Consider the following 25322-nt stretch of genomic DNA (forward strand, 5'->3'; position numbering starts at 1 on the left):
CCAATCATGGACTGAGATAACAGTTAAACTACACACACAGGAAATCTGCTTATGGCATTAAACTTGCTTTATATGTGAGGTAACCAATCAGAAAGCTAGTTTATGCCGTATGAACCTAAAGTGCTCTTGGTGATATCAACCCTCCTCCCAGAGAGCTACTGAGTCTGCAGGCTTTTGCTTCAGCCCTGCTCTAATACACCTCATTCTGCCAGTCAATGTTCTGATTAGTAAAATCAGGTGTTAGAGCAGGGCTGGAGCAAAATCCTGCACGGCCAGTAGTAGGTTGGCCGTCCTGTTTTAATTCGACATATTCCTCTATCTCCATGGTAACCCCCTGAGCATGACCCTCCACCTTTACTGATCAGCCAAAGCTGTCCAAAATGGCATCCTACTCCCTATACTGGGTCCTGGTCTAAAGTAGTGCACTACATAGGGAATAGAATACCATTTGGGACAGACTCAAGGCTGAGTGTTTAACAGTAAAAAGAGATTGAGAAATGACAGAAGTAGGTTAAAAGTAGGGAGAGCTACCAGGGGAGAAGAGAGCTACCAGTGGAGAAGAGAGCTACCAGTGGAGAAGAGAGCTACCAGGGGAGAAGAGAGCTACCAGGGGAGAAGAGAGCTACCAGTGGAGAAGAGAGCTACCAGGGGAGAAGAGAGCTACCAGGGGAGAAGAGAGCTACCAGGGGAGAAGAGAGCTACCAGTGATGAAGAGAGCTACCAGTGGAGAAGAGAGCTACCAGTGGAGAAGAGAGCTACCAGTGGAGAAGAGAGCGAGAGCTACCAGTGGAGAAGAGAGCTACCAGTGGAGAAGAGAGCTACCAGTGGAGAAGAGAGCTACCAGTGGAGAAGAGAGCTACCAGTGGAGAAGAGAGCGACCAGTGGAGAAGAGAGCGACCAGTGATGAAGAGAGCTACCAGTGAAGAAGAGAGCGAGAGATACCAGTGAAGAAGAGAGCGAGAGCTACCAGTGAAGAAGAGAGTGAGAGCTACCAGTGAAGAAGAGAGCTACTAGTGGAGAAAAGAGATAGATACCAGCGATTAAAGACTAACAAAAACCCAGCCTTTAGTGTTTGAGCAGCAACGAGGGTCATGAGGAGTGTAGCTTGGTGCGACTTCCAAATGGTCCCCTAGTCACTATCTAGTGTATTACTGGTCAAAGGTAGCGCACTACACAGGGAACCATTTAGGACTCAGCCTATAACTCAGGTGAGTATTATTCCACCACGCTTCTGTCTGTTCACCACCGGTTAGCTGGGAAGCCTGTTAGCGTTCTTCTGATACACACACATTCAAAACGAGGCACACACACACACACACACACAGAGAGCAGTAACACAAAAACATCCACAGCCCCTTGTCACAGAACAGGTAAACAAAACAACAAGGGTGAAGAAAAACAATCAGTTCTGTTCCTTCTGCGTCGCTGATCATCTGTCGCTAGGCAACGGTCGCTAGGCTGACACTACAAACCATGGATACAGGAAACCGGCCCCATGTCCATGTGTGTAGCATACGGGTCCATACAAATAGGCTCTAATCCCAACTGGTACCCTGTTCCCTATGAAGTGCACTACTTTAGACCAGAGCCAAAATGGCACAGGAAGAAATGGCAGCAGTTTTACGGGCGTCCAACCAATTGTGCTCTGCTGCTACTCTGTTTGTCATATATGCATTGTCACTTAACTATACGTTCATGTACATACTTGCTCAATTGGCCCGACCAACCAGTGCTTCAGCACATTGGCTAACCAGGCTATCTGTATTGTGTCCCGCCACCCACCACCCCCTCTTTTACGCTACAGCTACTCTCTGTTCATCATATATGCATGGTCACTTTAACCAAACCTACATGTACATACTACCTCAATCAGCCTGACCAACCGGTGTCTGTATGTAGCCTCGCTACTTTTATAGCTTTGCTACTTTTATAGCCTGTCTTTTTACTGTTGTTTTATTTCTTTACTTACCTATTGTTCATCTAACACCTTTTTTTGCACTATTGGTTCGAGCCTGTAAGTAAGCATTTCACTGTTATATTCGGCGCACGTGACAAATAAACTTTGATTTGAGCTGTGGGGGAAGTAGTACACTATATAAGGTGCCAATTGAGGGTACGACCATAGAGTACAGCCAGACAGTTTGTGTGATTGTCTCTGGTTTAGAGGTGACAGTCTAGTGTGCAGAGATGAGGGGGAGTCTAGGATTACCATCTGAAATGACATCCTATTGGAGGAGATGAGGGGAGTCTAGGATTACCATCTGAAATGACACCCTATTGGAGGAGAGGAGGGGGAGTCTAGGATTACCATCTGAAATGACACCCTATTGGAGGAGATGAGGGGGAGTCTAGGATTACCATCTGAAATGACACCCTATTGGAGGAGATGAGGGGAGTCTAGGATTACCATCTGAAATGACACCCTATTGGAGATGAGGGGGAGTCTAGGATTACCATCTGAAATGACACCCTATTGGAGGAGATGAGGGGGAGTCTAGGACTACCATCTGAAATGACACCCTATTGGAGGAGATGAGGGGGAGTCTAGGATTACCATCTGAAATGACACCCTATTGGAGATGAGGGGGAGTCTAGGATTACCATCTGAAATGACATCCTATTGGAGGAGATGAGGGGAGTCTAGGACTACCATCTGAAATGACACCCTATTGGAGGAAATGAGGGGGAGTCTAGGATTACCATCTGAAATGACACCCTATTGGAGGAGATGAGGGGGAGTCTAGGATTACCATCTGAAATGACATCCTATTGGAGGAGATGAGGGGAGTCTAGGATTACCATCTGAAATGACACCCTATTGGAGGAGAGGAGGGGAGTCTAGGATTACCATCTGAAATGACACCCTATTGGAGATGAGGGGGAGTCTAGGATTACCATCTGAAATGACACCCTATTGGAGGAGATGAGGGGGAGTCTAGGATTACCATCTGAAATGACACCCTATTGGAGATGAGGGGGAGTCTAGGATTACCATCTGAAATGACACCCTATTGGAGGAGATGAGGGGGAGTCTAGGACTACCATCTGAAATGACACCCTATTGGAGGAGATGAGGGGAGTCTAGGATTACCATCTGAAATGACACCTTATTGGAGGAGATGAGGGGAGTCTAGGATTACCATCTGAAATGACACCCTATTGGAGGAGATGAGGGGGAGTCTAGGACTACCATCTGAAATGACACCCTATTGGAGGAGATGAGGGGAGTCTAGGATTACCATCTGAAATGACACCCTATTGGAGGAGATGAGGGGGAGTCTAGGATTACCATCTGAAATGACACCCTATTGGAGATGAGGGGGAGTCTAGGATTACCATCTGAAATGACACCCTATTGGAGGAGATGAGGGGGAGTCTAGGACTACCATCTGAAATGACACCCTATTGGAGGAGATGAGGGGAGTCTAGGATTACCATCTGAAATGACACCTTATTGGAGGAGATGAGGGGAGTCTAGGATTACCATCTGAAATGACACCCTATTGGAGGAGATGAGGGGGAGTCTAGGACTACCATCTGAAATGACACCCTATTGGAGGAGATGAGGGGAGTCTAGGATTACCATCTGAAATTACACCCTATTGGAGATGAGGGGGAGTCTAGGATTACCATCTGAAATGAGACCCTATTGGAGGAGATGAGGGGGAGTCTAGGACTACCATCTGAAATAGCAGTCTTTTCTCTAGTACCCTACTTTTGGCCAGAATCCTGTTAGGTAATAGGGTACCATTGCAGACGTAGCCCCTAGGAGGAGGGAGAAACAGGGCGACATTTGGGACGAAGACTAATTTGAGTGGATGCAGAGAGAGATTCAGGAGTTTCATGTAGCTGATCCACTGGGGTTAGTTTGGCTGTTCTCTCTACTGATCCACTGTGGTTAGTTTGGATGTTCTCTCTACTGATCCACTGGGGTTAGTTTGGATGTTCTCTCTACCGATCCACTGTGGTTAGTTTGGCTGTTCTCTCTACTGATCCACTGGGGTTAGTTTGGATGTTCTCTCTACTGATCCAGTGGTTAGTTTGGCTGTTCTCTCTACCGATCCACTGGTTAGTTTGGCTGTTCTCTCTACCGATCCACTGTGGTTAGTTTGGCTGTTCTCTCTACTGATCCACTGGGGTTAGTTTGGCTGTTCTCTCTACTGATCCACTGTGGTTAGTTTGGCTGTTCTCTCTACCGATCCACTGTGGTTAGTTTGGCTGTTCTCTCTACTGATCCACTGCGGTTAGTTTGGCTGTTCTCTCTACCAATCCACTGTGGTTAGTTTGGCTGTTCTCTCTACTGATCCACTGTGGTTAGTTTGGCTGTTCTCTCTACTGATCCAGTGGTTAGTTTGGCTGTTCTCTCTACTGATCCACTGTGGTTAGTTTGGCTGTTCTCTCTACCGATCCACTGTGGTTAGTTTGGCTGTTCTCTCTACCGATCCACTGTGGTTAATTTGGCTGTTCTCTCTACCGATCCACTGTGGTTAATTTGGCTGTTCTCTCTACCGATCCACTGTGGTTAGTTTGGCTGTTCTCTCTACTGATCCAGTGGTTAGTTTGGCTGTTCTCTCTACTGATCCAGTGGTTAGTTTGGCTGTTCTCTCTACTGATCCACTGTGGTTAGTTTGGCTGTTCTCTCTACCGATCCACTGTGGTTAGTTTGGCTGTTCTCTCTACCGATCCACTGTGGTTAGTTTGGCTGTTCTCTCTACCGATCCACTGTGGTTAGTTTGGCTGTTCTCTCTACTGATCCACTGTGGTTAGTTTGGCTGTTCTCTACTGATCCACTGTGGTTAGTTTGGCTGTTCTCTCTACTGATCCACTGTGGTTAGTTTGGCTGTTCTCTCTACTGATCCACTGTGGTTAGTTTGGCTGTTCTCTCTACTGATACTATGACCAGTCAAAGGCGGATGATGCTGCAAGTTCCACAACTGTTCTACCAAAGTTCAATTTTTATTTAACCTTTATTTAACTAGGCAAGTCATTTAAGAACAAATTATTATTTACAATGACAGCCTACCCCGGCCAAACCTGGACGACGCTGGGCCAATTGTGCGCCGCCCTATGGGACTCCCAATCACGGCCGGATGTGATGCAGCCTGAATTCGAACCAGGTACTGCAGTGACGCCTCTTGCACTGAGATGCAGTGCCTTAGACCGCTGCGCCATTCGGGAGCCCAATGACGTTCCGTTGGGAGTTCCACAGCCGTTCTAATGATGTTCTGTCAGTTCCATAGCTGTTCCGTTGCTAATCCATTGAAGTTCTGTGAATGTTCTATATTAGTTCCATTGAATTTCTGTAGAAGTTCTGTAGCTAATCCTTTGATTGTTACCTCAGCGGTTCCATAGAGGTTCTAGAACAGCGTATAATATCAACTGTTCCAACAGCACAGAGTGTCTCATAGTTCAGGTTGGGGTACAATATACGGGGGTATAAATCTGAGTAAAGATTGTGCCTCGTGTACAGGGAAGGGCTGTGAAGAGGAGGTTCATCATTGCAGGTCCAAAATTAGGAGTCCACTTTCTCCAGTTCCACAGTTCTATGGTACCGTTACACCCTTTCTGAGCTGGGTCTCCCATGATGACCCACAGACCGATGACAGTCAACGTGGCCACCCCGGGGGGTCAAAAGGTCACAGCTCCTCCAACAGATCAGGGGTCAAAGGTTGATATCAGAGAAGGGGCTTTAGGGTGTAAACAGGTGTTTTCTGGGTATATAGAGGGGCTAGATAGAGGAGCTAGATAGTGTTCAGTAAACACTAAATGGTGATGTAGTTTTAGGGGTATGGGCCTGGTTAGGGGAGGAAAGAGGAAGCTATTTTGGAGAGGTGACTAGGCCGAGTGAAGAGAGGCACCATGGGAGGATGTGGGTGGGGCCGCGGAGAGCTAGTCCGGTCTGAAGATGGGGATCTTGGGTAGGAACTCTATCAGGATTACCTGAGGGGGAAAGAGAGAGAGAGGTTATTCAAAGTGTGTGTGTGCGTTACTCAAGTACTCCATCGTGTGTGTGTGTTCTCACATATTCCATCATGTTGTTGGTTTCACACTTCCTCTTGCTCAGCCTCCAATGCAAACACAGCTGAGAGAGAGAGGAGGGGAGAGAGAGAGAGGAGGGGAGAGGGAGAGAGAGAGAGGAGGGGAGAGGGAGAGAGGAGGGGAGAGGGAGAGAGGAGGGGAGAGGGAGAGAGGAGGGGAGAGAGAGAGAGAGGAGGGGAGAGAGAGAGGAGGGAGAGAGAGAGAGATCAGTCAAACCTAACTATCTCTCTTGGTCCTCCTCCTACCCCTACACACCTTGTGGTACAGTCTGCTGTTCTCCCTGGTCCTCCTCCCACCCCTACACACCTTGTGGTACAGTCTGCTGTTCTCCCTGGTCCTCCTCCCACCCCTACACACCTTGTGGTACAGTCTGCTGTTCTCCCTGGTCCTCCTCCCACCCCTACACACCTTGTGGTACAGTCTGCTGTTCTCCCAATCCAACAGCTTCTCCATGGATCTCTGTGTCTGAGGAGGAGAGAGAGACAGGTAACCTTGAGTATGGTACGCAGAGGGATGGTCTGCGTGTATATGTCGGCGTGTGAGTGTCTCTCACCCTCTTGCTCAGACAAATGACGGGCCAGAGACTGAAGCCTAGTGTACAGCAGCAACAGAGACAGCCACACAGCAGCCAACGCACATTCACTGGCAGCGTCTTCTTCAGACAGCCGTTAACACGGTTTATACTGGCCTTGAACTCCTCTGGCGCCACCTAGGAACACAGAGGACAGACGGGGGAAATACTCAAATCAGGTCATATTCATGAAACAAGTAGGGAGAGTGAGCTTGTCCGAGGATGGAATCAAACACACACGATTCTGCTGGGGAGACCTGCACACCTTCAGCGTCTCCAGGAAATATAGTTAGCTGTCCTGGGGGAGTCAATATTACTTACCAATAAACATGATTATTACAATGAATTCAGGTGGATCTTTATATTTTAAAGTGGCAAATACTATACTACAAAGTTACAATACTGTCAAAGTGCCAGCAGCATACCACCCTGCATACCACTGCTGGCTTGCTTCTGAAGCTAAGCAGGGTTGGTCCTGGTCAGTCCCTGGATGGGAGACCAGATGCTGCTGGAAGTGGTGTTGGAGGGCCAGTAGGAGGCACTCTTTCCTCTGGTCTAAACAAAGATCCCAATGCCCCAGGGCAGTGATTGGGGACACTGCTCTGAGTAAGGTGCCGTCTTTTGGATGGGACGTTAAACGGGTGTCCTGACTCTCTGAGGTCATTAAAGATCCCATGACACTTATCGTAAGAGTAGGGGTGTTAACCCCAGTGTCCTGGCTAAATTCCCAATCTGGCCATCAACCATCACGGTCACCTAATAATCCCCAGTTTACAATTTGCTCATTCATCCCCTGTAACTATTCCCCAGGTCGTTGCTGCAAATGAGAACATGTTCTCAGTCAACTTACCTGGTAAAATAATGGATAAATAAATAAAAAGTCCAGTTTGCAAGGTATTCTCTCAGAGTCTGTACCTAGCTGGAAACGCAGGGTTGCCAGGTATGATAGTTGTTCCCAACAAATGGCAACTCACCGCTATCCCAACACAAAAAAATATACAATCATGATTGATGCACACCTGGCAACCGCCCTGACCACCTGCACTCGTTAAAACTCTTGAGGGACACACGTCGAAAATGGCCGATTTACAGAAAATGTATGTACTTTCGTTGACTCACCTTCCCTGTAAGTGCCGATGGGAACTCTGACTCAAACTTGTTACTGAGTCCAAACCTTCGGGGACAAGAACATGGTAAGTAAAATGCATTATTTGATGCACACAACACTAGATAGCCTCATATCCCTTGAGTGACGTTCTATTTAACTGTTTGACTAGACCACATATGGAAAGTATATTTAGTTAACCAGGTAGTTACGGTGTGTATAGTGATTTTATGGGTCCGAATTACATAAACTAGGTAATTTTAGCTAGTTAATAGCTACGTTGACATGCTAATAGGCTAGCTTATTGGCCCTGTTATCGTAATTACACCGACCAGAGTACGTTAGCTAGCTTTCCGCTAACAAGCTAGTTAACGCCGTAGTGTAACTTTCGTTATCTAGTTAGCGTTATTTTATGACAACTAGCTACCTACGGGTGCTGGGGTCTTAACCCCAACCCCCCCCCCCCCCCCCCCCCCATTGAGCCCTGCCGGTTTCTTACACAGTGACGTGGCCAGATCCTCGGACGACCACCGGGTCTGGAGCGTACTTTAGCAGCTGTTCCTCCGCGGCCCTCTCCTCGTCCTCCTCTTCTTCCTCCTCCTCGTAGATCTCATCGAAGTCCTCCATCATCGCACGACTCGGGCTCGCGCTTCCCCGGTGAGGCGCCGGGAGAGACACGGTGCCGTCGTTTGGGGAGTGGATCCTTCCCTGGTTGAAAACAATTAAAAAACGTCAGACAACAACCAAACAACAAAAAACTCCGGCAACGACGAAGGCTCGCTAGCTAGCTCTGGTTGTGGTCTCCAAAACAGAATATCAACATCCGCCACAGTGCCCTGACGAAACCGGAAGAGGAGAGACGTTCTTTCGTCATCGATTCAGGAATTCCACAGAAAGTATTCTGTATTCAAAATGGCATTCTATTCTACATATAAATATCTCAACATATTTATCCGACAGTAGCTAGCTATCGTATGTTCTTGGTTAAAGTATGTAGCTATTTGTAATTTATTTATGGTTGCAGTAAAGAACATACATGTGATTCAGTTGAGATTATTAGGCCTACTTGTACCATGATGATCACACATGAGCTAAACCTCTTCCTTCTGTCCATAGCACTAAAGCTGTATCATATGAAACAACCGTATATAGGAAAGCAATTGTTTCCATTAGTTGCAGCTACTGAGCTATGTGGCTTTTATGGCTTCCTGAGTGGCGCAGCGGTCTAAGGCATTGCAGCGCTAGTGACACTACAGACCCTGGTTCGTTCCCAGGATGTTTTACAACCGGCCGTGATCGGGAGTCCCATAGGGCGAAGCACAATTGGCCCAGCATCGTCCGGGGTAGGAGAGGGTTTGTCCAGGGGGGTAGGCCTTAATTGTAAATAATAATTTGTTCTTAACTGACTTGCCTAGCTAAAAAAAAAAAATGCATATTCTTAATACCATTTGAAAGGAAACACTTTGAAGTTTGTGGAAATGTGAAAAAAGATAATACTGTAATGAAACAGCAGGGAGCAGGTCTCGAACCCTCGACCTTCTAGCCCGAGGTCCGGCGCGCTATCGACTGTTCCGCAAAAGCATGCCCGAGTCGATTTCCGCGCTTATAAACCCAGGGTAGTTACAATACAAACAAAAAAACATGCGTTTCTATTTTTTTCATCATCTTTGAAATCCAAGAGAAAGGCCATAGTCAGATAATTTAGTTGTAATTTAGATTTTGGCCACCAGATGGCAGCAGTGTGTGCAAAGTTTCAGACTGATCCAGTGAAGCGTTTCAGTTACAACACAATATTTTGTATCAGGTCTGCCAATTGTTTGCTCAAATGTGCCGAATTGGCCAATTGATACATTTTCAAGTACATAACTATAGAGAACATACCAAAATGCTATGGTAATAAAAAAATCTAGTTTACACACCCCCAGGAATGTCATAAATGATGGATAATTAGCTTCCCTACAGCAAAAACACTAACCTTCACACATCTAGACGGCCGAGCGGGGTGGTTGTGGGGCCAGAGACAGCAGAGGTTCAAACTGTAGAACCCAGTTCCTACATTTGAATATAAAAATGTATTTTATCAACCAAAACCATTTTATCTCTGGGACCCTCAGGATGACAAATCAGCCAGATTACTGAATGTAAGTACATTATTTACCTTCAGAGGTGAATGTATCAATCCAGTTGCCGTGATAAGTGTTTTGTTGTTGTGCACTCTCCTCAAACAATAGCATGGTATTTTTCCACTGTAATAGCTACTGTAAATTGGACACTGCAGGTGGATTAACTAGAATTGAAGCTTTCTGCCTATATAAGACATGTCAATATCCTGGAAAGTTGGCTGTTACTTATTACGTCATTCTAGTCACATTAGGGCCAGTTTAGGGACACTGAACCCGTAGAGGTTAAATAAAAATGTGCATTTATAAAACGACACATTTCAATCCATACTGTTCATTGGTTTATTGACCCTAGGTCGGCAGATTGCAACCATATAGATAAGAGGACTTATCTTTGTATCTTGTGCCATTATTGCTTCTGTGGCAGCACCATTTGAGGCAATCTCATTTTTATTTGTAGATTTTCTTCACGATTTGGTTGATCCATCCTGATGACGCAGTTGGACATGACTCCTACAGGGTCACCAGGAGGTGTCAGTTGATAATATCCCTACAAAATTATCTGTTTTTCATAGACATGTATTCTTAGCGTGGTTGTTAGTATATACAAAAATATCGCCGCATAGGTATTTCATTTGGAACAATACAGATATTTTGTATAGAAACAAGTCTTTTTTAAAGAACAGGTTAATAATCATATCCTGCTTACGAGTGAACTTTTTAATGCAGAAGGATTGTTACTCAATTATGAGGAATTTTTATTTCGTTACATGTAAAGAAATGACAAGATATTTATTTTTGATGACTTTTGTTTTTTAATGGGAGAATGTGCTGCTCGGTGTCCTTAACTGTAATAAAGGAAAAACTATTTTACCTCAAATCTAATTGTGCTAATGGCAAAATATCATATACATAAATTCACTAATAACAAACGACACTTCCGTGTTTTCTAGAAGGAATTCGAGCAGTACATGAAGACCATTCTAGATTCTTCTAATAAGAAAGCTGTTAAAACAATCAATGTGTGTATCTATTAAGGTCTTTGTATAATCTGTCATTTGTTGTACCCTCCCCCTAGCATATGTTATCATTCTGTTTGTATACTTCTTGTATGTATATGTAACAGTTAAACTTTAGTCCGTCCCCTCGCCCATACCCGGGCGCGAACCAGGGACCATCTGCACACAACAACTGTCACCCACGAAGCATCGTTACCCATCGCTCCACAAAGGCCGCGGCCCTTGCAGAGCAAGGGGAACCACTACTTCAAGGTCTCAGAGCAAGTGACAACCGTTTGAAAGGCTATTAGCGCGCACCACCGCTAACTAGCTAGCCATTTCACATCCTTTACATATACTGATTTTTCTACAATAAAGCAAAAACACAGGAGGTATCAGCCAATGAAGTGGAAAGGCCATTTGGCCACTAGAGGCCTCTTATCATTCTCTGAGTGACAGACACACAAAGACAACGTCATGAAATCTCAAAACCAATTGGGTTTATTGACATGTTTTTGACAGACAACGGGAGAATCTCAATTGCACTTATCGAGAGCAACTTACAGGAGCAATTATGGTTAAATGCCTTGCTCAAGGGCACGTCGACAGATTTTTTCACCTAGTCTGTTTGTGGGATTTGAACCAGCGACCTTTCGGTTACTGGCCCAACGCTCTTAACCACTAGGCTACCTGCCGCCCCTCTGACCTTCGCATCCAATGGGTTTTGAGGAGAGAGAACGCAAGGAATCAAGGAAATGAAATTGAGATTATCGCATACATTTATAAATTGAGATGTAAATAATAGCAAAGCAACCACAGGGGTTTGTGGGTATTGTAGTCCAATCACCACTGTCAGTGATAACAGATGGAGAGACTCACTCCTCCAAGCTGTCTCCGTAGAGGTTCTTCTTCCCTGCTAAAAGAAAGGAGAGGATGAAGGGAATGTATTATTTCTGTAACGTTACACCCTAATGAACATGACCCTATTGGCTTGATTATCAGCTGTTGTCAGACAAGTGGGTCTGAACTTCCCTTCCTCAGTAACGTGCAGCCAATCAGACTTCCCTTCCTCAGTAACGCGCAGCCAATTCATACACGATGAAAAGCCGGAATGAGTATGACATACTGGCCTTTCAAATATGATAATTATAAACTGGGTGGTTCAAGCCCTGAATTCTGATTGGCTGACAGCCGTGATATATCAGACCGCATACCACTTATTTATTTAATTACGTTGGTAACCAGTCTATAATAGCAATAAGGCACCTCGGGGGTTTGTGGTATGTGGCCAATATACCACGGCTAAGGGCTGTATCCAGGCACTCCGCGATGCATCGTGCGTAAGAACAGCCCTTAGCCGTGGTATATTGGCCATATACCACACCCCCTCTGGCCTTATTGGTTAATTATAATACACATACTAGGAAACATTCTATTCTCGCACATAAGACAAGGATCAGAACAAATGGCACACAGAAGCCTATAGGCTATGGTCTAAAGTAGTGCACTATATAGGGAATAGGGTGCCATAGGGCTCTGGTCTAAAGTAGTGCACTATATAGGGGTGCCATTTGGGACACAGCCACTGACTCACCGTCCTTCTTGGGGGCGGTTCTCCCTGGCCGGTCAGACTCTGGTTTGAGCAGCGTCTCAGCCTTCTGGGTAAGTGTGACCTCATAGGTTTCTCGGTTCTTGTTCCTTAGGTCCTCGTACATGATGGGCTTACTCCTGGGCTCCTCGTCATCCAGGAACGACTGGGCTGGAGGGGTTAGAGGTTAGAGGGTAAAGGGTAAAGTTAGAGGGTAAAGTCCTCGTACATGATTGGCTTCCTCCTGGGCTCCTTGTCATATTGGAACAACTGGGCTTCAGGGGTCAGAGGTGACGGGTCAGGAAAAAGAACACGAGCACTTTTAATTTGACAAATTCAGGTAGGCCCATCCCAGTTTGCACAATTGCATTTTATGGATGGCAATCTGAATGCACAGAGATACCGTGACGAGATCCTGAGGCCCGTTGTCGTGCTATTTATCCACCGCCATAACCTCATGTTTCAGCATGATAATGAACTGCCCCATGGTACAAAGATCTGTAAACAATTCTTGGAAGCGGAACCTGTCCCAGTTCCATGACCTGCGTACCACAGACAGTGAGCATGTTTAGAATGCTCTGGAAAGACCGTGTACGACAGTGTGTTGCAGTTCCCGCCAATTTCCAGCAACTTTGCATAGCCATTGAAGAGGCAAATGGTGGTCACACCAGATAGTGAGTGGTTTTCTGATCCAAGCCCCTACTTTTTAATTGTATTTTTTTATTATCTATATTCCCAGTCCTGTGAAACCCATAGATTAGGGCCTAATTCATTTATATCAATTGACTGATTTTCTTATATGAACTGTAACTTAGAAATTGTTGCATGTTGTGTTTTTTTATATTTTTTTATTCAGCGTAGATAGATATCTACTTGGAAATAACTTGTTTTAACATGAACATTGTCATTGAGGACTTCCACCATTCTAAAGTAGTCAACTGAGTGGGACTTCCTATGGGTTAGTTAAAGGAAAGATGACACTATTCCATCCAGGTCATCAGGAAGGATCAGCCAATGAATGATCTACTCGTGAAAAAACATTCCATAACTCCAGGGGGCAGTAAATCACCAACCTTGGGCTTTATACCTGTTCAGACAACACCCTCCAGGGGGCAGTAAATCACCAACCTTGACATTATACCTGTTCAGACAACACCCTCCAGGGGGCAGTAAATCACCTACCTTGACTTTATACCTGTTCAGACAACACCCTCCAGGGGGCAGTAAATCACCAACCTTGGGCTTTATACCTGTTCAGACAACACCCTCCAGGGGGCAGTAAATCACCAACCTTGACATTATACCTGTTCAGACAACACCCTCCAGGGGGCAGTAAATCACCTACCTTGGCTTTATACCTGTTCAGACAACACCCTCCAGGGGGCAGTAAATCACCTACCATGACTTTATACCTGTTCCGACAACACCCTCCAGGGGGCAGTAAATCACCAACCTTGACTTTATACCTGTTCAGACAACACCCTCCAGGGGGCAGTAAATCACCTACCTTGACTTTATACCTGTTCCGACAACACCCTCCAGGGGGCAGTATGCGCCCTTTCAGTTGATTTACCAACTCTGTTTAAATAGTAGAAGATGGACTACTTCAACCTAGAGATGGCCTTAATGGTGCTGCTAGTGCCCTCAGACGCCACAATAGGACAGATACAAATGATGCCATCTACCTAAGTCTATGGTGCAGATCTAGGATCAGCTTCCCCTCCCCCCAATGGTAACTTTAACCACTAGAGGGGGGGGGAAATGCAACTGACCTAAGATCAGTGTCTAGGGGCAACTTCACCCTGCACCCTTCCGCTCGGTTCCTAGTGAAAACGACCCTGGGCTGCAGGGGACAGACATCCAAGAAATACAGGTTAGAGGTCAAAGGTTGGGCTGTAGGGGGGGGGGGGGGGGGGGGGTCAGACTGAGGTTAAATCAGGCAGTTAACTAGGAGGATACCGTTGGAGGGTTGTCATGGTTAACGCCGTAGTTAGGTTACTACTTGCTGCCACGGTTACCTGGCATGTTGTAGTCGACGTCTGCAGCGGTGCGGCTGGTCTGTGCTGCGGTGGGGGCGTCACTGTATCCATAGTCTCTGGCGTGGGGTGGGACCTGACACACAGAATCAAAACGGCAACACTTACACAGAACACATGGTGTTGGAAATGAATGGAGATCGGGTGGACAACGGACTGATATGCAAACTGAGCCAGCGACTGCCTCGGATGCAGCTGTGGCAGACTGCAGTGTTGTTGTAGAAGCTCATCCTACATCCAGGACAACACTCCTCGGTATCAGACGGATGCAGCTACTACAACACTAGACTGAGGCTGCAGGGGGAACTCACTGCTCTGGACTGTGCTGACCACACTGTCTCCCAGCTACTACAACACTAGACTGGCCTGAGGCTGCAGGGGGAACTCACTGCTCTGGACTGTGCTGACCACACTGTCTCCCAGCTACTACAACACTAGACTGGCCTGAGGCTGCAGGGGGAACTCACTGCTCTGGACTGTGCTGACCACACTGTCTCCCAGCTACTACAACACTAGACTGGACTGAGGCTGCAGGGGGAAACTCACTGCTCTGGACTGTGCTGACCACTGTCTCCCAGCTACTACAACACTAGACTGAGTCTGCAGGGGGAAACTCACTGCTCTGGACTGTGCTGACCACACTGTCTCCCAGCTACTACAACACTAGACTGGGCTGCAGGGGGAAACTCACTGCTCTGGACTGTGCTGACCACACTGTCTCCCAGCTACTACAACACTAGACTGAGTCTGCAGGGGGGAAACTCACTGCTCTGGACTGTGCTGACCACACTGTCTCCCAGCTACTACAACACTAGACTGGCCTGAGGCTGCAGGAGGGAAACTCACTGCTCTGGACTGTGCTGTCTGTCTCCCAGCTACTACAACACTAGACTGGCCTGAGGCTGCAGGGGAAACTCACTGCTCTGGACTGTGCTGACCACACTGTCTCCCAGCTACTACAACACTAGACTGAGCCTGCAGTGGGGACTCACTGCTCTGGACTGTGCTGACCACACTGTCTCCCAGCTACTACAACACTAGACTGGGCTGCAGGGGGAAACTCACTGCTCTGGACTGTGCTGACCACACTGTCTCCCAGCTACTACAACACTAGACTGGGCTGCAGGGGGAAACTCACTGCTCTGGACTGTGCTGACCACACTGTCTCCCAGCTACTACAACACTAGACTGAGCCTGCAGTGGGGACTCACTGCTCTGGACTGTGCTGACCACTCTGTCTCCCAGCTACTGACCACTCTGTCTCCCAGCTACTACAACACTAGACTGGCCTGAGGCTGCAGGGGGAAACTCACTGCTCTGGACTGTGCTGACCACACTGTCTCCCAGCTACTACAACACTAGACTGAGTCTGCAGTGGGGACTCACTGCTCTGGACTGTGCTGACCACACTGTCTTCCAGCTACTACAACACTAGACTGGCCTGAGGCTGCAGGAGGGAAACTCACTGCTCTGGACTGTGCTGTCTGTCTCCCAGCTACTACAACACTAGACTGGCCTGAGGCTGCAGGGGAAACTCACTGCTCTGGACTGTGCTGACCACACTGTCTCCCAGCTACTACAACACTAGACTGGCCTGAGGCTGCAGGGGGAAACTCACTGCTCTGGACTGTGCTGACCACTCTGTCTCCCAGCTACTACAACACTAGACTGGGCTGCAGGGGGAAACTCACTGCTCTGGACTGTGCTGACCACACTGTCTCCCAGCTACTACAACACTAGACTGAGTCTGCAGTGGGGACTCACTGCTCTGGACTGTGCTGACCACTCTGTCTCCCAGCTACTGACCACTCTGTCTCCCAGCTACTACAATACTAGACTGAGGCTGCAGGGGGAAACTCAAAGCTCTGGACTGTGCTGACCACACTGTCTCTCATTCCATGTCCCAGAATGCTGCCGTTGGAGAGGACATCCTCACGTTGACTGTTAAGGCGAAGCTGCAAGTTCTACCAACAACATATAGTCTAGCACTCTGGTACCCTGCTAACCATGACCCATTTTGTATTCTACATGAGGGAAAATTGCCCATGTTATGAATGGTTGCTGTTCATACAAGGATTTTGTACATTGCTAGACGTGACCTCCTTGTTGACCTGATAGCCTGTGAGGTCGGACCGGTAGTCTCACCAACAGCACACATTAAACATGTATTTATTTATTTAACTTTTATTTAACTAAGCAAGTCAGTAAAGAACAAACTCTTATTAACAATGACGGCCTTGTTCAGGGGAACGGCGGGTTAACTGCCTTGTTCAGGGGAACGGCGGGTTAACTGCCTTGTTCAGGGGAACGGCGGGTCAACTGCCTTGTTCAGGGGAACGGCGGGTCAACTGCCTTGTTCAGGGGAACGGCGGGTCAACTGCCTTGTTCAGGGGAACGGCGGGTCAACTGCCTTGTTCAGGGGAACGGCGGGTCAACTGCCTTGTTCAGGGGAACGGCGGGTCAACTGCCTTGTTCAGGGGAACGGCGGGTCAACTGCCTTGTTCAGGGGAACGGCGGGTCAACTGCCTTGTTCAGGGGAACGGCGGGTCAACTGCCTTGTTCAGGGGAACGGCGGGTCAACTGCCTTGTTCAGGGGAACGGCGGGTCAACTGCCTTGTTCAGGGGAACGGCGGGTCAACTGCCTTGTTCAGGGGAACGGCGGGTCAACTGCCTTGTTCAGGGGAACGGCGGGTCAACTGCCTTGTTCAGGGGAACGGCGGGTCAACTGCCTTGTTCAGGGGAACGGCGGGTCAACTGCCTTGTTCAGGGGAACGGCGGGTCAACTGCCTTGTTCAGGGGAACGGCGGGTCAACTGCCTTGTTCAGGGGAACGGCGGGTCAACTGCCTTGTTCAGGGGAACGGCGGGTCAACTGCCTTGTTCAGGGGAACGGCGGGTCAACTGCCTTGTTCAGGGGAACGGCGGGTCAACTGCCTTGTTCAGGGGAACGGCGGGTCAACTGCCTTGTTCAGGGGAACGGCGGGTCAACTGCCTTGTTCAGGGGAACGGCGGGTCAACTGCCTTGTTCAGGGGAACGGCGGGTCAACTGCCTTGTTCAGGGGAACGGCGGGTCAACTGCCTTGTTCAGGGGAACGGCGGGTCAACTGCCTTGTTCAGGGGAACGGCGGGTCAACTGCCTTGTTCAGGGGAACGGCGGGTCAACTGCCTTGTTCAGGGGAACGGCGGGTCAACTGCCTTGTTCAGGGGAACGGCGGGTCAACTGCCTTGTTCAGGGGAACGGCGGGTCAACTGCCTTGTTCAGGGGAACGGCGGGTCAACTGCCTTGTTCAGGGGAACGGCGGGTCAACTGCCTTGTTCAGGGGAACGGCGGGTCAACTGCCTTGTTCAGGGGAACGGCGGGTCAACTGCCTTGTTCAGGGGAACGGCGGGTCAACTGCCTTGTTCAGGGGAACGGCGGGTCAACTGCCTTGTTCAGGGGAACGGCGGGTCAACTGCCTTGTTCAGGGGAACGGCGGGTCAACTGCCTTGTTCAGGGGAACGGCGGGTCAACTGCCTTGTTCAGGGGAACGGCGGGTCAACTGCCTTGTTCAGGGGAACGGCGGGTCAACTGCCTTGTTCAGGGGAACGGCGGGTCAACTGCCTTGTTCAGGGGAACGGCGGGTCAACTGCCTTGTTCAGGGGAACGGCGGGTCAACTGCCTTGTTCAGGGGAACGGCGGGTCAACTGCCTTGTTCAGGGGAACGGCGGGTCAACTGCCTTGTTCAGGGGAACGGCGGGTCAACTGCCTTGTTCAGGGGAACGGCGGGTCAACTGCCTTGTTCAGGGGAACGGCGGGTCAACTGCCTTGTTCAGGGGAACGGCGGGTCAACTGCCTTGTTCAGGGGAACGGCGGGTCAACTGCCTTGTTCAGGGGAACGGCGGGTCAACTGCCTTGTTCAGGGGAACGGCGGGTCAACTGCCTTGTTCAGGGGAACGGCGGGTCAACTGCCTTGTTCAGGGGAACGGCGGGTCAACTGCCTTGTTCAGGGGAACGGCGGGTCAACTGCCTTGTTCAGGGGAACGGCGGGTCAACTGCCTTGTTCAGGGGAACGGCGGGTCAACTGCCTTGTTCAGGGGAACGGCGGGTCAACTGCCTTGTTCAGGGGAACGGCGGGTCAACTGCCTTGTTCAGGGGAACGGCGGGTCAACTGCCTTGTTCAGGGGAACGGCGGGTCAACTGCCTTGTTCAGGGGAACGGCGGGTCAACTGCCTTGTTCAGGGGAACGGCGGGTCAACTGCCTTGTTCAGGGGAACGGCGGGTCAACTGCCTTGTTCAGGGGAACGGCGGGTCAACTGCCTTGTTCAGGGGAACGGCGGGTCAACTGCCTTGTTCAGGGGAACGGCGGGTCAACTGCCTTGTTCAGGGGAACGGCGGGTCAACTGCCTTGTTCAGGGGAACGGCGGGTCAACTGCCTTGTTCAGGGGAACGGCGGGTCAACTGCCTTGTTCAGGGGAACGGCGGGTCAACTGCCTTGTTCAGGGGAACGGCGGGTCAACTGCCTTGTTCAGGGGAACGGCGGGTCAACTGCCTTGTTCAGGGGAACGGCGGGTCAACTGCCTTGTTCAGGGGAACGGCGGGTCAACTGCCTTGTTCAGGGGAACGGCGGGTCAACTGCCTTGTTCAGGGGAACGGCGGGTCAACTGCCTTGTTCAGGGGAACGGCGGGTCAACTGCCTTGTTCAGGGGAACGGCGGGTCAACTGCCTTGTTCAGGGGAACGGCGGGTCAACTGCCTTGTTCAGGGGAACGGCGGGTCAACTGCCTTGTTCAGGGGAACGGCGGGTCAACTGCCTTGTTCAGGGGAACGGCGGGTCAACTGCCTTGTTCAGGGGAACGGCGGGTCAACTGCCTTGTTCAGGGGAACGGCGGGTCAACTGCCTTGTTCAGGGGAACGGCGGGTCAACTGCCTTGTTCAGGGGAACGGCGGGTCAACTGCCTTGTTCAGGGGAACGGCGGGTCAACTGCCTTGTTCAGGGGAACGGCGGGTCAACTGCCTTGTTCAGGGGAACGGCGGGTCAACTGCCTTGTTCAGGGGAACGGCGGGTCAACTGCCTTGTTCAGGGGAACGGCGGGTCAACTGCCTTGTTCAGGGGAACGGCGGGTCAACTGCCTTGTTCAGGGGAACGGCGGGTCAACTGCCTTGTTCAGGGGAACGGCGGGTCAACTGCCTTGTTCAGGGGAACGGCGGGTCAACTGCCTTGTTCAGGGGAACGGCGGGTCAACTGCCTTGTTCAGGGGAACGGCGGGTCAACTGCCTTGTTCAGGGGAACGGCGGGTCAACTGCCTTGTTCAGGGGAACGGCGGGTCAACTGCCTTGTTCAGGGGAACGGCGGGTCAACTGCCTTGTTCAGGGGAACGGCGGGTCAACTGCCTTGTTCAGGGGAACGGCGGGTCAACTGCCTTGTTCAGGGGAACGGCGGGTCAACTGCCTTGTTCAGGGGAACGGCGGGTCAACTGCCTTGTTCAGGGGAACGGCGGGTCAACTGCCTTGTTCAGGGGAACGGCGGGTCAACTGCCTTGTTCAGGGGAACGGCGGGTCAACTGCCTTGTTCAGGGGAACGGCGGGTCAACTGCCTTGTTCAGGGGAACGGCGGGTCAACTGCCTTGTTCAGGGGAACGGCGGGTCAACTGCCTTGTTCAGGGGAACGGCGGGTCAACTGCCTTGTTCAGGGGAACGGCGGGTCAACTGCCTTGTTCAGGGGAACGGCGGGTCAACTGCCTTGTTCAGGGGAACGGCGGGTCAACTGCCTTGTTCAGGGGAACGGCGGGTCAACTGCCTTGTTCAGGGGAACGGCGGGTCAACTGCCTTGTTCAGGGGAACGGCGGGTCAACTGCCTTGTTCAGGGGAACGGCGGGTCAACTGCCTTGTTCAGGGGAACGGCGGGTCAACTGCCTTGTTCAGGGGAACGGCGGGTCAACTGCCTTGTTCAGGGGAACGGCGGGTCAACTGCCTTGTTCAGGGGAACGGCGGGTCAACTGCCTTGTTCAGGGGAACGGCGGGTCAACTGCCTTGTTCAGGGGAACGGCGGGTCAACTGCCTTGTTCAGGGGAACGGCGGGTCAACTGCCTTGTTCAGGGGAACGGAGGGTCAACTGCCTTGTTCAGGGGAACGGTGGGTCAACTGCCTTGTTCAGGGGAACGGTGGGTCAACTGCCTTGTTCAGGGGAACGGTGGGTCAACTGCCTTGTTCAGGGGAACGGTGGGTCAACTGCCTTGTTCAGGGGAACGGTGGGTCAACTGCCTTGTTCAGGGGAACGGTGGGTCAACTGCCTTGTTCAGGGGAACGGTGGGTCAACTGCCTTGTTCAGGGGAACGGTGGGTCAACTGCCTTGTTCAGGGGAACGGTGGGTCAACTGCCTTGTTTAGGGGAACGGTGGGTCAACTGCCTTGTTTAGGGGAACGGTGGGTCAACTGCCTTGTTCAGGGGAACGGTGGGTCAACTGCCTTGTTCAGGGGAACGGTGGGTCAACTGCCTTGTTCAGGGGAACGGTGGGTTAACTGCCTTGTTCAGGGGAACGGTGGGTTAACTGCCTTGTTCAGGGGAACGGTGGGTTAACTGCCTTGTTCAGGGGAACGGTGGGTTAACTGCCTTGTTCAGGGGAACGGTGGGTTAACTGCCTTGTTCAGGGGAACGGTGGATTAACTGCCTTGTTCAGGGGAACGGTGGATTAACTGCCTTGTTTAGGGGCAGAACAACAGATTTGTACCTTGTCAGCTCGGGGGATTCGATCTAGCAACCTTTCGGTTACTGACCCAACACTAACCACTAGGCTAGCTGCCTCCCCACATTCATTAAAAGTCTTGTGTAATAGGAAGCTGGTTTGATGATGACGTCTTTTTCTGTGTGTCAAATACACCATATATTGTTGTTGTGTGGAGAGGCAAGAGGGGCCAGGGAGAACGGGGGGGGGCCAGGGAGAACGGGGGGGGGGCCAGGGAGAACGGGGGGGGGGCCAGGGAGAACGGGTGGGCCAAGGCGAGGTGACGATAACTATGGCAGAGCAGTTGGCTAGGTACTGCTCTGTTTCAGCTGTCGTGGGCAGCCTAGCTGTTTGGAGGAGGTGGTGCTTCCTGTACTGTTGGTTGCCATGCATACAGGGACCTTTGAAATGTTTGGATTCATTTTCTATGTACATTTGATGGGTAAATTCAAATAAATTATTTAAACATGTGTGTACCTGGCTCTGGGGGTCAGAGGCCTGGAACATGGGGTCAAAGGTCACCTGGTCGGGGTCACTCATCTCTGACTGGGGGCCCTGAGACGACCTAAGAGAGAAGAAGAGAGTGTGTGAGAGAGAGAGAATGAGTGAGCGAATGTATGTATGTGTATGTGTGTTACTGACTGTGCGTTGGGTCTGGTCTTCTGTCTCAGTGCTTCTCCCAGAGGGGACTGCTCCAGCCTCTTGAACTTCTCCTGACAATGCTTCATGTACGATATCTTCCCTGCCAGGTAGCCACACAGCCCCGCAACTGGACACACACACACCTGTATTACATTCTCATAAATAACAATGCGCACACACTTTATACACAAACACGCGTCTGTACACAAACACGCGTCTGTACACAAACACGCGTCTGTACACAAACACGCGTCTGTACACAAACACGCGTCTGTACACAAACACGCGTCTGTACACAAACACGCGTCTGTACACAAACACGCGTCTGTACACAAACACGCGTCTGTACACAAACACGCGTCTGTACACAAACACGCGTCTGTACACAAACACGCGTCTGTACACAAACACGCGTCTGTACACAAACACACACTTTCTACACAAACACACACTTTCTACACAAACACACTTCTGTACACAAACAAACACTTCCTACACAAACATCTGTATTCGGTGAACTCACAGGCCACTTTAGGGAGAGATCCAAACCTGGATGACAACGTCAGAACTCCTAAAACACAGGAAGGAACACAGGAGAGTCAGTCTTGATGTCACCAGGGTTAAGACAGGAAGGAACACAAGGAGAGTCAGTCTTGATGTCACCAGGGTTAAGACAGGAAGGAAGACAAGAGAGTCAGTCTTGATGTCACCAGGGTTAAGACAGGAAGGAAGACAGGAGAGTCAGTCTTGATGTCACCAGGGTTAAGACAGGAAGGAACACAGGAGAGTCAGTCTTGAAGTCACCAGGGTTAAGACAGGAAGGAACACAGGAGAGTCAGTCTTGATGTCACCAGGGTTAAGACAGGAAGGAACACAGGAGAGTCAGTCTTGATGTCACCAGGGTTAAGACAGGAAGGAAGACAAGAGAGTCAGTCTTGATGTCACCAGGGTTAAGACAGGAAGGAACACAGGAGAGTCAGTCTTGATGTCACCAGGGTTAAGACAGGAAGGAAGACAGGAGAGTCAGTCTTGATGTCACCAGGGTTAAGACAGGAAGGAACACAGGAGAGTCAGTCTTGAAGTCACCAGGGTTAAGACAGGAAGGAACACAGGAGAGTCAGTCTTGATGTCACCAGGGTTAAGACAGGAAGGAACACAGGAGAGTCAGTCTTGATGTCACCAGGGTTAAGACAGGAAGGAACACAGGAGAGTCAGTCTTGATGTCACCAGGGTTAAGACAGGAAGGAACACAGGAGAGTCAGTCTTGAAGTCACCAGGGTCAAGACAGGAAGGAACACAGGAGAGTCAGTCTTGATGTCACCAGGGTTAAGACAGGAAGGAACACAGGAGAGTCAGTGGAGTGGAAGCTACTAAGTGGAAGCTACTATTCTATATCAGAGTATTGAGATGCTCCCTTGGATACGCTCCTAGATCATACATGTACACTAAGATATAGTGATGATGGAAATGGGAGGTGGGCCTACCTCTATGGATGAGGCCTTGAGTGACAAGCATGCTGACCACTGAGAAGGGCACGGCTATAGGAAGGGAGGGGAGAAACAAGGTTAGAATCACATGTGCACCAATACCTGTACATAGAATGAATGATATATTGAGCATGAACCTGACTCCTGTAAAATATAGACTCCTGTAAAATACAGACTCCTGTAAAATCTATTGCTATTTTGTTAGTCTGTGTTACCCATGGTAACTTACATCTGTACCAGAAGCTCTCCTGGTTACATTCTCTGAAGACTCTCCTCTCATCTTCTGTGGGGATGTAATCCATTCCTACAGGACTCTATATATACACACACACACAGGTTAGCTGTCCCAAAAACTAACCTCCATTGATTTTATCAATACATATCCATTGAAGTAACCGGTTTGTTATTTTTATGTCAAGAATTCGAGTGCATAGAAAACGTTAGCTAGCTAGCCTCCAGCTTGCTAGTAGCAGTAAGCATGCTAACTGACCTAGTGACAGACGAGGCTAGCTAGGGTACAGTATCTTAGTTACTGTAGCAGTTTACTATTATGGGTTTACCTGTGCTTTGCCCTGTCGCTCTTCATTGAATCCCGTAGACATTGGTGTCATATTGTAAAACTATGTCGGTCAACTTTGTCTTTCAGAGCATGTATAGCAACAACTTGCACAGACACACTCCCCGTATAGATTTCGTAAATGGCGGGTACAAATTCATAGCATGTATAGCAAAAACGTAGACAGACACACTCCCCGTATAGATTTAGTAAATATTTGGTTACAATGTCATTGCATGGAGCGAAGCTGACCCGGAAGTAGTAGTAGCTATGGAACGGGAAGTTTGACGATAACTTTTGTTTTAAATGTTTTTCTTAGCAGTAAAATCGCATTCATAGAGCAACAACATTACATGAGGAAATGTATTCTAGCTATTTTTTTTCTAAATCCATTTATCGAATTAACCCCAAGGGGTGTGGTATATGGCCAATATACCACGGCTAATGGCTGTTCTTATGCACGACACAACTTGCGAGGTCACTTTTCCTCGCATGTTTTTGACGTCAAACTTATCATTTAGATTGCTGCTATGATACAAATCACATGAAGAGGACGTTTGCTATCAATGTGCATTATATCTCACAAGCGGGCAAGGGTATGGAACAAATATGAAACGCTAATGCGTATTCTGATTGATTGATAGAAAATGTAGCTACCCACTGCTCCTAATCTGCAGGGGGGGGGGGGGGGTTCAGTGAGAATGTGAAGTGAGGTATTTTGCCAACATGTATTTAGGCATATTAAAACACGTCAGTTTAACCCCGATCACGAGTATGTCACAAGCTGGCTCATAGCCCGTGACAAAAATGAGGGGACACGAACAACAGGTATAGGCCAATTTAAAAAGGTTCGTTATTCTACAACAAACTATTAACTTAAACTAAGAAAAAGTAATGAGGTGTGGAAGTATCATAATGTAAGGTGTATGTAAAGTGCATGGATGCGTGAATATGTGTGTGTGAACATGACTGAGGGAAAACTATGCAAAACTACAAAGGAACAAACAAATCATGAGCATACCTGGAGGAGCAGCTAGAGAGAGATGTGATTAGTGACAGTTTAAATACTGTAATGAAACAGGCAGGGAGCAGGTCTCGAACCCTCGACTTTCTAGCCCGAGGTCCGGCGCGCTATCGACTGTGCCGCAAAAGCATAATCGAGCGTCAGACTCGATTTCCGCGCTTATAAACCCAGGGTCGTTACAATACTTAGAGCCCAGGTGACTCCAATCACTAATGACCCCTCTGCCTGCAGGAGGAACCGCCCCTGCACTGCAGAGGAGGAGCCGTGACAAGTATCATCCTGTCAATTTACAGATGCAATTACAAATACGAGTATGACCATGTCACTACATAGATCTTTCGATTTTTATTTTATATTGTGTTATTGAGTGTACGTTTGTTTATGTGTAACTCTGTGTTGTTGTTTGTGTTGCACTGCTTTGCTTTATCTTGGCCAGGTCACAGTTGTAAATGAGAACT

At 49.1% G+C, this 25322-nt stretch overlaps 2 protein-coding genes across 4 annotated transcripts; both read right to left on the minus strand.

The window, feature by feature from the left end:
* Positions 1-4937: 4937 nt before the first annotated feature.
* Positions 4938-8864, minus strand: LOC129844045 (cysteine-rich hydrophobic domain-containing protein 2). Its single transcript, XM_055912428.1, has 6 exons — positions 8215-8864; positions 7730-7784; positions 6593-6748; positions 6448-6504; positions 6023-6082; positions 4938-5940 (listed from the first exon to the last, which is right to left on the minus strand). Exons 1-6 carry the CDS (start codon positions 8343-8345, stop codon positions 5890-5892), a joined length of 510 nt encoding a protein of 169 aa, XP_055768403.1. The 5' UTR covers positions 8346-8864; the 3' UTR covers positions 4938-5889.
* Positions 8865-11311: 2447 nt separating this feature from the next.
* Positions 11312-24115, minus strand: LOC129844044 (OCIA domain-containing protein 1-like). Of its 3 annotated transcripts, none has more exons than XM_055912427.1 (9): positions 23845-24115; positions 23514-23598; positions 23282-23335; positions 22321-22368; positions 21795-21924; positions 21633-21714; positions 14440-14533; positions 12428-12592; positions 11312-11749 (listed from the first exon to the last, which is right to left on the minus strand). In XM_055912427.1, exons 1-9 carry the CDS (start codon positions 23893-23895, stop codon positions 11709-11711), a joined length of 750 nt encoding a protein of 249 aa, XP_055768402.1. In that variant the 5' UTR covers positions 23896-24115; the 3' UTR covers positions 11312-11708. The 3 variants fall into 3 exon arrangements, with proteins under 3 accessions (XP_055768402.1, XP_055768401.1, XP_055768400.1); XM_055912426.1 differs by having other exon boundaries at positions 11312-11746; positions 21633-21720; positions 21798-21924; positions 23845-24111; XM_055912425.1 differs by having other exon boundaries at positions 21633-21720; positions 21798-21924; positions 23845-24111.
* Between the last annotated feature and the right edge of the window lie 1207 nt (positions 24116-25322).

Source organism: Salvelinus fontinalis, unplaced genomic scaffold (assembly GCF_029448725.1).
Source record: "Salvelinus fontinalis isolate EN_2023a unplaced genomic scaffold, ASM2944872v1 scaffold_0168, whole genome shotgun sequence".
Lineage (NCBI taxonomy): Eukaryota > Metazoa > Chordata > Actinopteri > Salmoniformes > Salmonidae > Salvelinus > Salvelinus fontinalis.